General features: G+C 47.0%; 1 protein-coding gene across 8 annotated transcripts in view; it reads left to right on the forward strand.

Moving 5' to 3' along the window:
* The window catches only part of LOC115128731 (focal adhesion kinase 1-like), a 302,242-nt gene that overhangs the window by 177,134 nt on the left and 107,336 nt on the right, over nt 1-17,772 (forward strand). For all 8 annotated transcript variants that reach the window (XM_029658857.2, XM_065018005.1, XM_029658858.2 and 5 more), the window contains one exon: nt 16,251-16,417. In XM_029658857.2, coding sequence (XP_029514717.2) covers nt 16,251-16,417 — 167 coding nt within the window. The remainder of the gene's footprint in view (nt 1-16,250; nt 16,418-17,772) is intronic.

Raw genomic sequence — 17,772 nt, forward strand, 5'->3', positions numbered from 1 at the left:
ATGGCAGAACTAATTCTCGCGGTTCTCTCTCTCTCTCGCGCAGGGCGCACAGCAGGCATGGCGGCATGCCTGATTTAACCTCAACTGCGCGAGACCAAGTCGCGCCTTGCGCAGGCACGTACAGAGAGCCCCGAAGGCTGAACTGGAGTCTGAAGATCTTCCTGAAATCGCGCCGAACGGCAGCGGCTGTACATGAAGCCCGTAACATCATGTAAACGCCACGACATGGGAAACCAAGACAGGCGGCAAACCTCGGCAGAGTCGCACACCCACTTTGGTGAAGTAGATGTTGCCACTAATCACAGGTCTGGGATCTGTTTACGCGATGGAACGGCATCGGCCTCTATCAAAGGCAGATATCAAGTCTGGGCAACTGACTCTGCAACTCGTTTACATTTACATTTACGTGTAGTCATTTGGCGAGATATATCGACGTTGAGCGTATGGTTAAATTAGCAGCTTCACTCAAGAGACCACATCAACAGATTTTCACTGAATCCAGATGGTGAGGCCAGCAACCGATTTACTACTGCCGGATAATGGTTTCCTATCTTGCGGTAAATTAATATTTGAGGTAAACAATCACCTAAGAGTAAAGCTGAACAGTCGAAGAATTTTAAATTCCAAGAGCAATGATTTTAGCATTGATTTTATTACGTTAATGGGAACACGGCATTAGCCATGTGGCAAATGTAAGGATTTCAGAAGGTGGCAAGCTCATTCGTCTCGCTGCAAGATGGGGGCCTAGCCCGGTAGGCCCTGTACGGTCATGAAGAGAGTGTATGTGTGTGTACTGAATCTCTACAGGCACCGCGTTGACCACCGCTCTTGTTTAATCTCTCTTGATTTCAACATTACCATTTTCGTATTTTTATTTCATGAGTCTATACTTTGTACTTACAACGTCACGCCTGCGTCCTGTACATGTGACTGTTAAAACTACTGATCAGTCTCTCCTGCTTGAAGAACGATAATCACTGACTGGATGCAGGCGTTTGGCTGTTGGCCCAGTGTATTGTTGTGTATAGTCATTCTCCCGAAACTGACATTTGACCTAAAATTGACTTGATTTTTAAGCTAAATATCCTCTTGGATCACTGAGATTAGGATCTGTACTCTATTTCATAATCTGTTTTTTGATCGGATATGTATGCCTTTTAACAATTTCACAGCATTCTCATTACCTCGGCAGTCCCAAGAGTTATAAACAAATCAATTTCTATATGATTATTTTTTACATTGCTCCCTAATGAAAGTCATGAGTTAAACATAGCACTGTCATTTTTATATTTAAAATGAAATTATAAAATTATAATAAAATGAGAAATCAAACTTTTTCACAATTTGAGCTTTTCCAATTTGGTAATGAGAATGCTCGGTAAAATAAAGAGGTTGTTTGAGGATAAGAACCTCATTCTGAAGGCCTAAAGGAATAAATAAATTCATATTAATTTAGCATTTACACATTTACTACTCCTCTGGAAGTAAAGGAAAAATTGTAAGAAAATAATTTAATCTGGATGCATTTCATAATTCAGAATTTGGGTGAAAATATACAAAATACAGGTGCAAATGTACAAAGTATTTAAAATAAGGCTATACGTCCTCAGAATGATTTTGCGATTGCATCATGGGTTTTGCTGCTCAATTTGCTAAAAATGTTTAAAACTCATGAGAATCACTTAGCGGCTACTGCTGTACAGAGACTATTGATTGGTGTTGCTCGTAGAGCAAGTGGTCAACAGCCCTGTTGGTTTGTCAGTATATATGTTAGTTCAAGTACAATCTAAGTTGCTTTTCATATTGGAATGGCGTACTGTGATCGTTGTGTGGTTACTGCAACTGTCTAACTGCGCTCCGCTCGATCTGCATGTTAGCTAAGGCAGAGGTCTGTGTGTGTCTTCATCAGTCTGTGTTGCAGATTCTCTTTTAACTGGCGTTGCAGTGCTGTAGCTGGTCATCTTTAGTGGCAGTCAACCTAGGTCTCACATAAAGGCGCACCCTGAGAGGCCTCAAAAGTTGGCTAATTACACAATACCATTCACACAGCTCATATACAGTAGGGCACACATTTAAACGTGTGAATTAACACCCTCTGGGACCAGCCCTTGTCTTTCCTCAGCTAGAGTCCAGTCTTAAAACCCTAGCCCTGATCCCAGATCTGTTTGTGCTGTTTTTTTTATTTTTGGCTCTTACGTTCATTGTCACGTTCAAGTTGGCAGACAACACAACCAGATCTAAAACCAGGCTATGCAAACACAAATACATTTGAAAGAAATGTGGGTACATTTCCCTACCCTCACTGACAGACAGTGGTCTCAGGTGGTGGTGGTGTAGAAAACTGATTCATGGCACCTAAACGTAGTAGTAGTAGTAGTAGTAGTAGTAGTAGTAGTAGTAGTAGTAGTAGTATCAGGAAGCAGTAGTAGTAGTAACAGAAGCAGTAGTAGTAGTATCAGAAGCAGTAGTAGTAGTAGTATCAAGTAGTAGTAGTAGTAGTAGTAGTAGTAGTAGTAGCAGCATCAGTAGTAGTAGTGGCATAAACCCATGAATCTCTTTATTTCCTAGAGAAAGAAAACTATGAAACTCCCGAATGACACCCACTTCCTTATGTAGTGCACTACTTTTTGTCCCAGGGCCCTATGGGGCCTGGTTAAAAGTAGTGCACTAAATGCGGAATAGTTTGCCATTTTGAGAGGCAACCATGGTGCGATTGGTCTCGTGCCGTCAACGGATGTCTGTGTTAGTTGTGTGTTGGCTCCACATTCTCTTCCTGGTCCATCCCAGAATAAACGTGTTCCTATTTCCTGAGCTGGTCTCCCAATCCCATCACACATATCCTGTTCCTTACAACATCAATAGCACTCTGCCTGTCTGCTTATAGGATGTGTCCCAAATGGTACCCTATTCCTAAAGGTGCTGCTCCTGGTCAAAATTAGTGCACTATGGGGAATGTGAGCCATTTGGGTTGCAGTATACAGTCCCATCTATCCCTATCCTGGAATGTCTATGTTGATGCTGCTTCCATAGTGGCATCGTCAGAATACATATAGAACATGGAATGTGGTGCGCTGTCTATAGATAACCCTCTGCCTGAATGCGCATTAAGTGTCCGTATTCATTTCCTGAATCCGACTATAAACCAGTGAAACTCTTTTTGAACCCAGCAAACAAGGAAAGAGGAGTATTAAAATTAAGCGTTTGTTAGAGCTGAATACAATAAATATCATCATAGATGCGGCTATCGTCGTGTTGCTTCTTTTGTGATGAAATTCAGTAAATGTTCAGTTTGTCGCTGTTCTGGCCAGGAGGACTGTTTGCGTGAAGCGGACGATTCTGTCTCTGCCAACCTTCATTTCGTCTGCTGCTGCTACTGCCCCAGCAACGCTACTACTACTGCTGCAACAGCAACAACAACATTATAATGACATTAACAACTAACATGGCAATGACTGACGATGACTAACTAGCAAACGTATGCTAAGCAACAACAACAATGACCCCGATGATGTGTACTATAGTAATGACGACAACCTAATAATAACATATGACGATGAACAATATACCTTGATGACTGGCAACTAACAACTATTAATATGCTGACGATGACATGAACAACAATGACGGTATTGCGCGACTGACAACAGTAAGGACGACGTGTAGCAATGACGGTAACAACTGTGACGGCATGCAACGGCAACTGTGTGATGTGCGCGCGACGCGTGTTAAGCAACCGAACATTGTTGGCTAACGCTGGCTGATTAACCAGCCTTAGCCTTGTTAACGGCTGGCTGGCTGTTGTAACAGCAACGCTGGCGCGCTGTTAACAACGGCTGCTGTTAACAACGCTGCTGTTTGGCGGCAACTGCTGCTGTAGCAACGCAACAAGCAACAACAACTGCTGTTACGCAGCAACGTTGCAACCCAACGACTGTTAACAACAACAACTGTTGGCCATTGACAACTATTAACCTTGGTAACCTGCTTAACAACCGCTGTTAACAGCAACAGCTGTTAACAACATTAACTGTTGCTGGCATATTGTTAACAACGCAACTATTGTTGCAACAACATATCGATTAGCTAACTGTATGTTGTGGCCTTGCTGCAAGCTGGCAAGCTAGCAGCTGGCGGTATTTATGCTGCAGCTGATTTGACGGCCGCTGCCGTAACGCGCTGTTGCGCTGCTTGAGCGCTGCTGTTACGGCGGCCGGCCAGCTGCGTTTGAACGACAACGTTGCTAACAGCTGCTGCTGCTGCTGCTGCTGCTGGCTATTATGTTTAACGTAATGCGCTGCGAACAACAGCAGCTGTTATAACAACAACAACAGCAACATGCTGTGCTGCTGCTAACAACAGTAACAGCTGCTATTTAACAACAACAGCTGTGCTAACAACAGCTGATTACAACAGCAACAACACCGTTAACAACTTAACGCTGATTAACGCAACGCTGATGGCAGCGACTATTGCTTAACAGCGGCATTGCTGTTAGCAACATTACTGTATTGCCGCTGTTGCGCAACAACAACTAGTAACAACCGGCAGCTGCCGATTGGCAACGCTAACCATGTTGGCGGCAACCGGCAGCATGTTGGCGACGGCAACGCGGACTGCTGCGTTTGGCGGTAGTAACGCTATGGATACAACTCGCGATGGCAACAATTCGCTGCTGCTGTTGGCGACGGCAACGCAACTGTGCTGCTGCTATGCTGCTGTTGGCAACGGTATGCTGCTGCTGGCAACTGGCAACAAGCGCTGTTTGGCAACGGCAGCAACGCTAGCGAAGCGGCAGACTGACGGCAATACTGCTGTTTGGCGCCGGCGACAGCAACGCCGACGGCAGCAACTAACAGCTAGCAACGAGCAAGCTGCTGCTGTTGGCCGACGGCAAAACAGCAGCAGCTGGCTGACTAGCAACTGACGCTGCTGAAGACTGACAGCAACAGCGTTTGACGGCTGAACTGACAGCTGCTGCGGCAGCGTGTAACAATGCTGTGGCGGCGCTGCTGGCAGCGGCGGCTATGTGTCTGCTGCCTTGCTGGCGCGGCAACCGACAACGGCTGACGGCCGTATGGACTGCTGCTGATTCGGCGAGCTGATAACCGCTGCGTGGCAAGCAGCAGCGCTGCTGCTGCTGCTGCTGTTTGGCGGCAACAAACAGCAACGCCTTGTTAACAACAACAGCAACAATAACTGTTAACCACAGCAACAGCTGTTGACGACCGACAACTATGCCAACCGGCTATGTTAACAACGTAGCGTATGGCGCTAACGGCAACAACTGTTGATGACCCGATAACGCCGCAACATAGTGCGCAGCAACGCTGCTAACTGTTAAGCCAGCAATGTTATGTTAACAGCAACAACTGACGATGACACAACCTGTTTAACAGCAGCAGCGACGTGATGTACTGCAGCGCTGTGTTCGAGCGAGCTGACAGCTGCTGTTCAAACAACAACAGCTGGCTGACAACCGCTGTTAAGCAGCGAACTATTGCGTGCATGGACGATGACTGCTGTTAACAGCAAGCAACTGGCTGACATTATTATTCTTGGTATCAACAGCGGCATGCGCGGCTGCTGCTGCTAACCCGGCGCTATGTTGGCGGCGGCGAAGCAGACGGCAACGAACTGCGCAACAACTGGCAACGGACGGCAACCGCTGCTAACATATATGAAGCAACATGTTGTGGCGAACGATGCTGTGCTACTGCTGCTGTTGGCGGCAAGCTAACAATAACTAACAACTAGCTGCTGTTTGACTGACGGTAATGTTAAGCTGTAGCAACAACTGCTGCGCAACTGGCAACTAGCTGTTGCTGCTGCGCTGCGGCACCAGCAGCGCCAGCAACTAGCTGCTGCTGTTTGGTATTGACGACTATATTGCCGGCTGCTAACAACTGACTGACGTATTATATGTTGGCGACGTGATGTGCAGCTGCGCTGCAGCAGCTTAACAACAACAACTCGTTAGCAGCAGCAACAACCGGCAGCAACCAGCAACGCTGCTACTGGCGGCAGCAATATGCTGTTTGGCAGCGGCAACCGCTGCTGCTCCGCGGCTGCTATGCGCAGCTGACGGCTAACTCTTCTTTATTTATTATTAAGCTGTTGGCAACAATATAGCAACAACAACGGCAACTATGTTAGCAAGCAACAACAGCTGTAACGCAGCTGCTGTGGCTGGCAGCGGCCGGCTGACGTGATTAGCTGTAAGCGGCGCGCAACGGCGAGCTGTATGTTGCTGCAACAACCAGCAGCGCAGCATTGTTGGCGCAACGCTATGGTGGCGACGGTAACAACGGACGACTGCGTTCGGCTGACTGTGTAACAATGACAACACTAGCGACTGACAACAATATGCTGGACTGCTCGACGACGGCGGCAACAGCAACAACGAACGTTTGGCGGCGTACTGCGCAGCCGGCTTGTGCTGTTAACAACGGCAACGCGTTTGGCCCGGCAATGGCTGCTGCTGCCAGTAACAGCAACAACACTCTTATGGCAACAACAACGACTGCGCTAGCAACGTATGTACTGCTAGCAACGTATACTACCAGCAACAACGGCAACAACAACAGCAACAACAACGAAGCTGACGAAGCAGCCGACAACCATTGCTATGACGGCAACAACGCAACAGCGACGGCGGCAACAACAACATGGCAACAGCGCTGGCGGCTGAATGTAGCGGCGACGTATTATGCTGCTAACCAGCCGACAGCGCAGCGGCGGCATTGTGACCATTACTCGCCCAGCGTGGCGGCGACCGTACTGCTAACAGCGGCGGCTGGCTGCAACGACTGATGCTCGCTGTAACAGCTTAACGCTGGATGTATTATGCTAACAACAGCGAAGCGGCATTGCTGCTGCTGTTTAACAGTAACTGTGGCTGTGGCGGCGGCATATTTCGCTATCTTTAACAACGCGCTGCCGGCCGACTCTGCTAACTAACGCTATGCTGGATGTGACTAACGGTCTTAACAGCAACTGACAACCGTATTACTGCTGCTGGATCGGCAACGCTGGCAGCGACGTATCGACGCTGTTGGCTTGACGGCGGCAGCAAGCTAACGGCAGTAACAAGCAGTAACATGAATAACTGTATGGCTGGTTAACCTTTAACGGCGACGATTAATGGTTATTAACTGGCGCTGGCACAATGAGCTATGTGCCAGCCGACTAACAACTAACTGACAGCAGCTGATGACGAGCTATTTTATTATGACAGCGACAATGACACGGCAGCGACAGCGGTAACGTGACAACCATTAGCAACCGACAACGTAGCTGCTGGCGCCACATTTCGGTCATTCCGGTCGGCGCGCTCAGCCGACAGCAGTGCGCTCCGGCTTCGGCGCTGTGTGACGGCAGCAACTGGCAGCGGCGGCAACAACTGACTGACGACGCTGGTAGCTGACGAACGTGACGACGACTAACTGGCGACGGCAACTATTAACATGCGCAATGACGGCAACCGGCGCGACGACAACAACGGCGATGACGGCGGTGTGCTGATGGCGACGCGGCGACGACGACGACGATGACGACGCATTATTGTTATTTGACGATGGTGTGGCATTATTGTTGCGACGGTGACGTTGTTGTGACGATGACGGCCGACGTGTTTGACGACCGACGATGTTGACATTGTGGCGACGTTCATTTTAACGGCGATGACGACCTTTGGCGATGACACATTATTGCTGGCATTTGCCATTATTAACATTAACCATTGCTAACCGACGTTGCTGGCGTGCTGCTGCTAACAACAGCAATAACCGCTGTAACAGCGACTGCGCTAGCGGCTGCTGTAACAACTGCTCAGCAACGACGCTGTAGCAGCTGGCTGGCTGCTGTGCTAACTGGCGGCAGCAGCAGCGGCAGCGGCGGCGGCGCTGCGCAGCGACGGCGGCGGCGCGGCGGCGACTGTGATTAACTGGCGGCGAGCAGCAGCAGCGGCAACGATGCGCAGCGGCGGCGCGCTGGCAACGTGCTGGCAGCAGCGGCAGCGAGCAGCGCAATGAGCAACGCAGCGCCGCTCAACAGCGTGCCGCCCAAGCAACTAAATCGCAGTATTTATCATGCTTTAAATCACCCAGTATTTATCATGCTTTAAATCACCCAGTATTTATCATGCTTTAAATCACCCAGTATTTATCATGCTTTAAATCACCCAGTATTTATCATACTTTAAATCACCTAGTATTTATCATACTTTAATCACCCAGTATTTATCATACTTTAAATCACCTAGTATTTATCATACTTTAAATCACCCAGTATTTATCATGCTTTAAATCACCTAGTATTTATCATACTTTAAATCACCCAGTATTTATCATGCTTTAAATCACCCAGTATTTATCATACTTTAAATCACCTAGTATTTATCATACTTTAAATCACCCAGTATTTATCATGCTTTAAATCACCCAGTATTTATCATACTTTAAATCACCCAGTATTTATCATGCTTTAAATCACCCAGTATTTATCATACTTTAAATCACCCAGTATTTATCATACTTTAAATCACCTAGTATTTATCATACTTTAAATCACCCAGTATTTATCATGCATTAAATCACCCAGTATTTATCATGCTTTAAATCACCCAGTATTTATCATGCTTTTCCAGCTATATGCTACAAACGGGAGATGATTATGACATTTGACTGATGCTAGTTTGAAGTTGTAGTCTAGCATTTTGAATTTTAGTAGCCCAAGATAAATTAGTTCATTTCTCCCATTGCTTCTGTATCCATTCTGGGTTCTGGGGGTATTTCTCCTCTTCGAAATGGAATACATTTGTATTCAGTCAGTTCTGCCACCTGGCCTACAAAACAATCAGAACTGCATCAATATGGTTCTGTTTGCAGCATTTGGCCATTACATTCTGAGTAGGCAATTGCCAGCTTCTTGAAAACAGGCTTGAAATGAAAATCATTCATTTGTATGCAAGATGTTTTTCTTTCTAATTGGGCAGACTCATTTTTGCCATTACTCATCCACTCTCTCTACGATGCTCCAATACATTCAGCACCCAATACATTCAGTGCCCAATATTGGATTACAAGACATTAATATAGATTGTGTTGAGAATACTGGATGGAAAGAGAGAACGGATCCTTTCCTTGGTCTCACTAACTTCAGTCTCTTGACAGACAGAAGTGTCGAGTCACAATGTAAAACTCAAGCTTTGTCAGTAGCTATGCGTCACGTCAAACAATGATCTTCGGGGAATCACATTCTTTACGTAGTTGAAGGCCAATAAGAATGACTTGTCGGATCATTTGAGGTTAGTGGATAATAAGATGATGTTGGAGTTGAACATCATTTCATCTTGACGGCCTGATGTATGGCAACGTGACACTACTACCAGTGATTGAACGATTTGGCTGCTCCACCTTCCTCCCCAGCTTACACTTGGGGCCTTTTTGCATTTCCCCCACTAAATAGTTAAGGTTAGGATTGGGGGAAGGGAATCTGATCCTAGATCTGTACCTACAGGAAACTTCACCATGCTCTCCAACCACCAGCCCAAGAAGCCTACCAAAGCCCATTATCTGATCATTCTATTGGAAGACTTGGGTTTTACATGCATCTTAGAAAACAGAGATGGAGACAGGCTTCAGCTTAGCCGCCCTTAGCTGGCTAAATAATATTCTGTTAGTGCAGTTTTACATGATCCTATTGCATTTCTTCAACACCACCCGCCATTGGACTCCCAAGGAGAGTTTTTCAGCTTGTCTCATCTCTGCAGGAATATTTTCCCTTCACTGTAAGAGAAAATAACTAGGTACAGACATCGATTCACACGAAGGCATTGTTACTGATACAGACCTACAGCCTAAAGTAAAGGTGCTGTAGGATTACATGGAATATCTTTACTCTGTGTTCTCCTGGTCCCTCATTGTTACTGATACAGACCTACAGCCTAAAGTAAAGGTGCTGTAGGATTACATGGAACATCTTTACTCCGTGTTCTCCTGGTCCCTCATTGTTACTGATACAGACCTACAGCCTAAAGTAAAGGTGCTGTACGGTTACATGGAATATCTTTACTCTGTGTTCTCCTGGTCCCTCATTGTTACTGATACAGACCTACAGCCTAAAGTAAAGGTGCTGTAGGATTACATGGAATATCTTTACTCTGTGTTCTCCTGGTCCCTCATTGTTACTGATACAGACCTACAGCCTAAAGTAAAGGTGCTGTAGGATTACATGGAACATCTTTACTCTGTGTTCTCCTGGTCCCTCATTGTTACTGATACAGACCTACAGCCTAAAGTAAAGGTGCTGTAGGATTACATGGAACATCTTTACTCCGTGTTCTCCTGGTCCCTCATTGTTACTGATACAGACCTACAGCCTAAAGTAAAGGTGCTGTAGGATTACATGGAACATCTTTACTCCGTGTTCTCCTGGTCCCTCATTGTTACTGATACAGACCTACAGCCTAAAGTAAAGGTGCTGTAGGATTACATGGAACATCTTTACTCCGTGTTCTCCTGGTCCCTCATTGTTACTGATACAGACCTACAGCCTAAAGTAAAGGTGCTGTACGGTTACATGGAATATCTTTACTCTGTGTTCTCCTGGTCCCTCATTGTTACTGATACAGACCTACAGCCTAAAGTAAAGGTGCTGTAGGATTACATGGAATATCTTTACTCTGTGTTCTCCTGGTCCCTCATTGTTACTGATACAGACCTACAGCCTAAAGTAAAGGTGCTGTACGGTTTCATGGAATATCTTTACTCTGTGTTCTCCTGGTCCCTCATTGTTACTGTAGTAGATACAGACCTACAGCCTAAAGTAAAGGTGTTGTACGATTACATGGAATATCTTTACTCTGTGTTCTCCTGGTCCCTCATTGTTACTGATACAGACCTACAGCCTAAAGTAAAGGTGCTGTAGGATTACATGGAACATCTTTACTCCGTGTTCTCCTGGTCCCTCATTGTTACTGATACAGACCTACAGCCTAAAGTAAAGGTGCTGTAGGATTACATGGAACATCTTTACTCCGTGTTCTCCTGGTCCCTCATTGTTACTGATACAGACCTACAGCCTAAAGTAAAGGTGCTGTAGGATTACATGGAATATCTTTACTCTGTGTTCTCCTGGTCCCTCATTGTTACTGATACAGACCTACAGCCTAAAGTAAAGGTGCTGTAGGATTACATGGAACATCTTTACTCCGTGTTCTCCTGGTCCCTCATTGTTACTGATACAGACCTACAGCCTAAAGTAAAGGTGCTGTACGGTTACATGGAATATCTTTACTCTGTGTTCTCCTGGTCCCTCATTGTTATTGATACAGACCTACAGCCTAAAGTAAAGGTGCTGTACGGTTTCATGGAATATCTTTACTCCGTGTTCTCCTGGTCCCTCATTGTTACTGTAGTAGATACAGACCTACAGCCTAAAGTAAAGGTGTTGTACGATTACATGGAATATCTTTACTCTGTGTTCTCCTGGTCCCTCATTGTTACTGTAGTAGATACAGACCTACAGCCTAAAGTAAAGGTGCTGTACGGTTACATGGAATATCTTTACTCTGTGTTCTCCTGGTCCCTCATTGTTACTGATACAGACCTACGGCCTAAAGTAAAGGTGCTGTACGGTACATCGGACATCTTTACTCCGTGTTCTCCTGGTCCCTCATTGTTACGGTAGTAGATACAGACCTCCAGCCTAAAGTAAAGGTGCTGTAGGATTACATGGAATATCTTTACTCTGTGTTCTCCTGGTCCCTCATTGTTACTGATACAGACCTCCAGCCTAAAGTAAAGGTGCTGTACGGTTACATGGAATATCTTTACTCTGTGTTCTCCTGGTCCCTCATTGTTACTGATACAGACCTACAGCCTAAAGTAAAGGTGCTGTACGGTTACATGGAATATCTTTACTCCGTGTTCTCCTGGTCCCTCATTGTTACTGGGACTACCAATCAACATGGATTCTTGTTTCACTTTTTCTACCTTCTAAAGAGCCCAGTTCCTCTAGTCCTATTCCACAACACTGTCTTGCCGTGGACAGTCTTCGGGAGACATTCCCATTACAGATGCAGAAAGTCAGTCCCCAAGGCCAGAGCAGCATAGAGACCTACCTAAGTTGGAAATCACATTACCAAACACAGGCTTGGAATTCACTCTCCCAATTGGAATGTTTCTCCTCTCTTCCTCCTCTCCTCTTCCTCCTTCTCCTCTCTCCCCTCCTTCTCTCCCCTGGGGCAGTGATCAGACCCTGTTATCCTCCACACTGTTTCCACTGGCCATCAGGCTGCAACTGGGGCACAGTTTAAACAGCCTGGCTTTCTATCTCCCCTCAAAATACAATCTTCATAAATATGCAATGGCTTTTAAGTGTTTGGGCCGGAATCTCACATTTGTATTGCCTGTGTGTAATACTATGCATTCATACAGCCGCTCATGACCCCAACCCAGCCATGCGAGGCCAGAATGTCTCCTTGTCAGCCAGCCATAGACTTAACATGGAGCCCTAGTTTTGCTCACTTACAGCATTTTATGACAGGCATGTGAGTGGTCCATCTGGCCAGTCATTGACTTTACAGTCATAAGCTAGTCTATTGAGACTCTAGTTGGCATTTTATGTTCGGATCGTCGTGAGTGGTCCGTCTGGTCAGGTCTGGGGGTTTGATGTTAAACTGGACAGACACTGAGACGATGTCACAGAGAGAGACGTGGAGGTTCTGACTGAGTGGCCATTTGAGTGTCACATTGTTCCTGTGGAGCTGATCAGATGGGGGGTAATGGTTGGTGCCCTCCTTGGCCACTCTGCCAAAGCTGCACACACCCCACTAATCCGCTCAGACAGGCTACCCACTGTCACTAGGCAGACGGGCCACTGTCACTAGGCAGACGGGCCACTGTCACTAGGCAGAAGGGCCACTGCCACTAGGCAGAAGGGCCACTGCCACTAGGCAGAAGGGCCACTGCCACTAGGCAGAAGGGCCACTGCCACTAGGCAGAAGGGCCACTGCCACTAGGCAGAAGGGCCACTGCCACTAGGCAGAAGGGCCACTGCCACTAGGCAGACGGGCCACTGCCACTAGGCAGACGGGCCACTGCCACTAGGCAGACGGGCCACTGCCACTAGGCAGACGGGCCACTGCCACTAGGCAGAAGGGCCACTGCCACTGCCACTAGGCAGACGGGCCACTGCCACTAGGCAGACGGGCCACTGCCACTAGGCAGACTGGCCACTGCCACTAGGCAGACGGGCCACTGCCACTAGGCAGAAGGGCCACTGCCACTAGGCAGATGGGCCACTGCCACTAGGCAGAAGGGCCACTGCCACTAGGCAGATGGGCCACTGTCACTAGGCAGAAGGGCCACTGTCACTAGGCAGATGGGCCACTGTCACTAGGCAGGAGGGCCACTGTCACTAGGCAGGAGGGCCACTGTCACTAGGCAGGAGGGCCACTGTCACTAGGCAGATGGGCCACTGTCACTAGGCAGAAGGGCCACTGCCACTAGGCAGAAGGGCCACTGCCACTAGGCAGAAGGGCCACTGCCACTAGGCAGACGGGCCACTGCCACTAGGCAGACGGGCCACTGCCACTAGGCAGACGGGCCACTGCCACTAGGCAGACGGGCCACTGCCACTAGGCAGACGGGCCACTGCCACTAGGCAGACGGGCCACTGCCACTAGGCAGAAGGGCCACTGCCACTAGGCAGAAGGGCCACTGCCACTAGGCAGACGGGCCACTGCCACTAGGCAGACGGGCCACTGCCACTAGGCAGACGGGCCACTGCCACTAGGCAGAAGGGCCACTGTCACTAGGCAGACGGGCCACTGTCACTAGGCAGACGGGCCACTGCCACTAGGCAGAAGGGCCACTGTCACTAGGCAGACGGGCCACTGCCACTAGGCAGAAGGGCCACTGTCACTAGGCAGATGGGCCACTGCCATAGCATAAGATAACATCACTCACACAGAACGGTTGTAAGAGCCTGTCTTCTCTTCACCTCTCAGTAGAAGGGATTCTATGTCTGTTATCTATATGTGTTTACTGTGTTTTGTTGTCTGTCTCCAGAAAATGTTCTATTCAGTGTCTTAAATTGTGTGTACTTTTTTTCATTCAACATCTTTGCCTTTACATAATTTCTGTAAGACATTGACTGCTGTCTCTTAACTCAACTCTCCTGTGTTGCCCTACCGTACAATGGCTTGACTATGGTCTTAACTCAACTCTCCTGTGTTGCCCTACCGTACAATGGCTTGACTACTGTCTCTTAACTCAACTCTCCTGTGTTGCCCTACCGTACAATGGCTTGACTACTGTCTCTTAACTCAACTCTCCTGTGTTGCCCTACCGTACAATGGCTTGACTACTGTCTCTTAACTCAACTCTCCTGTGTTGCCCTACCGTACAATGGCTTGACTACTGTCTCTTAACTCAACTCTCCTGTGTTGCCCTACCGTACAATGGCTTGACTATGGTCTTAACTCAACTCTCCTGTGTTGCCCTACCGTACAATGGCTTGACTACTGTCTCTTAACTCAACTCTCCTGTGTTGCCCTAGCATTTAATTTTTAATTTATTTAATTTCACCTTTATTTAACCAGGTAGGCCAGTTGAGAACAAGTTCTCATTTACAACTGCGACCTGGACAAGATAAAGCAAAGCAGTGCAACAATAACAACACAGTTACACATGGGATAAACAAACGTACAGTCAATAACACAATAGGAAAATCTGTATACAGTGTGTGCAAATGAAGTAAGGAGGTAAGGCAATAAATAGGCCAATAGTGTCGAAGTAATTACAATTTAGCAATTTACACTGGAGTGATATATGTGCAGATGAGGATGTGCCTGTAGAAATACTGGTGTGCAAAAGAGCAGAAAAACAAAAACAAATATAGGGATGAGGTAGGTAGTTGGTTGGATGGGCTATTTACAGATGGGCTGTGTACAGCTGCAGCGATCAGTAAGCTGCTCTGACAGCTGACGCTTAAATTTAGTGAGGGAGAAATGAGTCTCCAACTTCAGTGATTTTTGCAATTCGTTCCAGTCATTGGCAGCAGATAACTGGAAGGAAAGGCTGCCAAAGGAAGTGATGGCTTTGGGAATGACCAGTGAGATATACCTGCTGGAGCGTGTGCTACGGGTGGGTGTTGCTATGGTGACCAGTGAGCTGAGATAATGAGGAGATTTACCTAGCAAAGACATATAGATTACCTGGAGCCAGTGGGTTTGGTTACGAATATGTAGCGAGGACCAGCCAACGAGAGCACACAGGTCACAGTGGTGGGTAGTATATGAGGCTTTGGTGACAAAACAGATGGCACTGTGATAGACTGAATCCAGTTTGCTGAGTAGAGTGTTGGAGGCTATTTTGTAAACGACATCGCCAAAGTCATGGATCGGTAGGATAGTCAGTTTTACGAGGGTATGTTTGGCAGCATGAGTGAAGGAGGCTTTGTTGCGAAATAGGAAGCCGATTCTAGATTTAACTTTGGATTGGAGATGCTTAATGTGAGTCTGGAAGGAGAGTTTACAGTCTAAACAGACACCTAGGTATTTGTAGTTGTCCACATATTCTAAGTCAGAACCGTCCAGAGTAGTGATACTGGACGGGCGGGCAGGTGCGGGCAGCGATCGGTTGAAGAGCATGCATTTACTTTTACTAGCATTTATGAGCAGTTGGAGGCCACGGAATTAGTGTTGTATGGCGTTGAAGCTCGTTTGGAGGTTTGTAAACACAGTGTCCAAAGAAGGGCCAGAAGTATACAGAATGGTGTCGTCTGTGTAGAGGTTGGATCAAAGAATCACCAGCAGCAAGAGCGACATCATTGATCTATACAGAGAAAAGAGTCGGCCCAAGAATTTAACTCTGTTGCACCCCCATAGAGACTGCCAGAGGTCCGGACAACAGGCCCTCCGATTTGACACACTGAACTCTATCTGAGAAGTAGTTAGTGAACCAGGCAAGGCAGTCATTAGAGAAACCAAGGCTGTTGAGTCTGCCGATAAGAATATGGTAATTGACAGTCGAAATCCTTGGCCAGGTCGATGAAGACGGCTGCACAGTACTGCCTTTTATCGATGGCGGTTATGATATCGTTTAGTACCTTGAGCGTGGCTAGATGCACCCATGACCACCTCGGAAACCAGAGAATGGTCGGTGATCTGTTTGTTCACTTGGCTTTCGAAGACTTGGCTTGACTACTGTCTCTTAACTCAACTCTCCTGTGGTCCGTCTCTGCAGGGGATCATCCAGAAGATTTTGGACATCCACAAGGTGAAATGCGTGGCGTGCTTTGGCCTGCGTCTCAGCCACACCCAGTCCGGCCAGGTCCACTGGCTCCACCCTGATATGGGTGTGTCCCATGTGAGGGAGAAGTACGAGCAGAACCGTTCCCTGGAGGAGTGGAGGTAAGCAGACCCCCAACTGTGTGTGTGTGTGTGTGTGTGTGTGTGTGTGTGTAAACCAATGGCCCTTAGACAATGACACATCGTCTGTCTGCCCTTGTTGTCATGGAGATATGCAGCAGTTGGTGCCACTGCAACACCTTTTAATGTGTGTGTTTGTGTTTCACCGCTTCAATTGAATGCCTTGGTAGGCACAAACAATATAGGTTTTCACTGTCAAGTGGAGTTATGTGGTCATTCATTCTCCCATTAAGATAAAACCAACACATTGTCTGTTTGACCTATCTGTAAACGTCACATGAAATATGTTCTGAACACAGAATTCAACATGGCTTCAATATAAGCCACTCAAGAACCTCTACAGCTTGCGTACTGTAGTACGCTGTTTTGCATTCAGAATGGCCCTATTTCGTTGAACATTATAAACATCTTAAGTTTCGATCCTGACTTGGATCATCACTCAAGGCATTTCACAGTCCAGCCTAAGTTACTGTCAAATGTTCCTCCTCGAATCTCCGCACTTCAATCCTAAGAATGGGAGTCTGAGGTAGTTTTTCTGGCTGTCTTTGAGTCTGTGGATGCGTCCCAAACGGCACACTATTCCCAACACAGTGCACTACTTTTGACCATAGCCTATATAGGAAAAAAACTGCCATTTGGGACACAACCTGAGTGTGCGTCATCTCTCTCTTACATGGCTCTGCTATGGATAGGTAACTACCCTGACTTAAATCTATTCACAAAGGACTGGCTTTACTCACCCATTATGATTGGACCAGTGCCACTGACTAGGATACCTTGTTGTGAGTTTTCTATCGTGATGTGATATCATATCGCAGAGTTATTTATTTCTGTATTTCTCTCTCTCTCTCTATCTCTCGCTCTCTCTAGTTTGTGATAGAACTCAGGGAGAAATGGGAAGCAACAAGAGTTCAGTCTCCCTCCTTCAATCGCCCTCCTCCCTCCTTCAATCGCCCTCCCCCTCTTCCCTCCCTCCTTTACTGTTCCACAATAAGCATACTGAGGAGCTGTGTGTGTGTGTGTGTGTGTGTGTGTGTGTGTGTGTGTGTGTGTGTGTGTGTGTGTGTGTGTGTGTGTGTGTGTGTGTGTGTGTGTGTGTGTGTGTGTGTGTGTGTGCACGCGCGGGGTAAACTCTCTTGCTGCATAGAAATGGCTCAAGAGTTTGTTGACTCTACTTAGAGTGGAAATCTTAAATTACCTCACTCCACTGGACTGCTGTGTTCAGCTCTGTGCACAGAACAACTCTTCTCACAACACAGAACAACTCTTCTCACAACACAGAACAACTCTTCTCACAACACAGAACAGCTCTTCTCACAGCCCAACACAGAACAGCT

Source organism: Oncorhynchus nerka, linkage group LG4 (genome assembly GCF_034236695.1).
Source record: "Oncorhynchus nerka isolate Pitt River linkage group LG4, Oner_Uvic_2.0, whole genome shotgun sequence".
Classification (NCBI taxonomy): Eukaryota; Metazoa; Chordata; class Actinopteri; order Salmoniformes; family Salmonidae; genus Oncorhynchus; species Oncorhynchus nerka.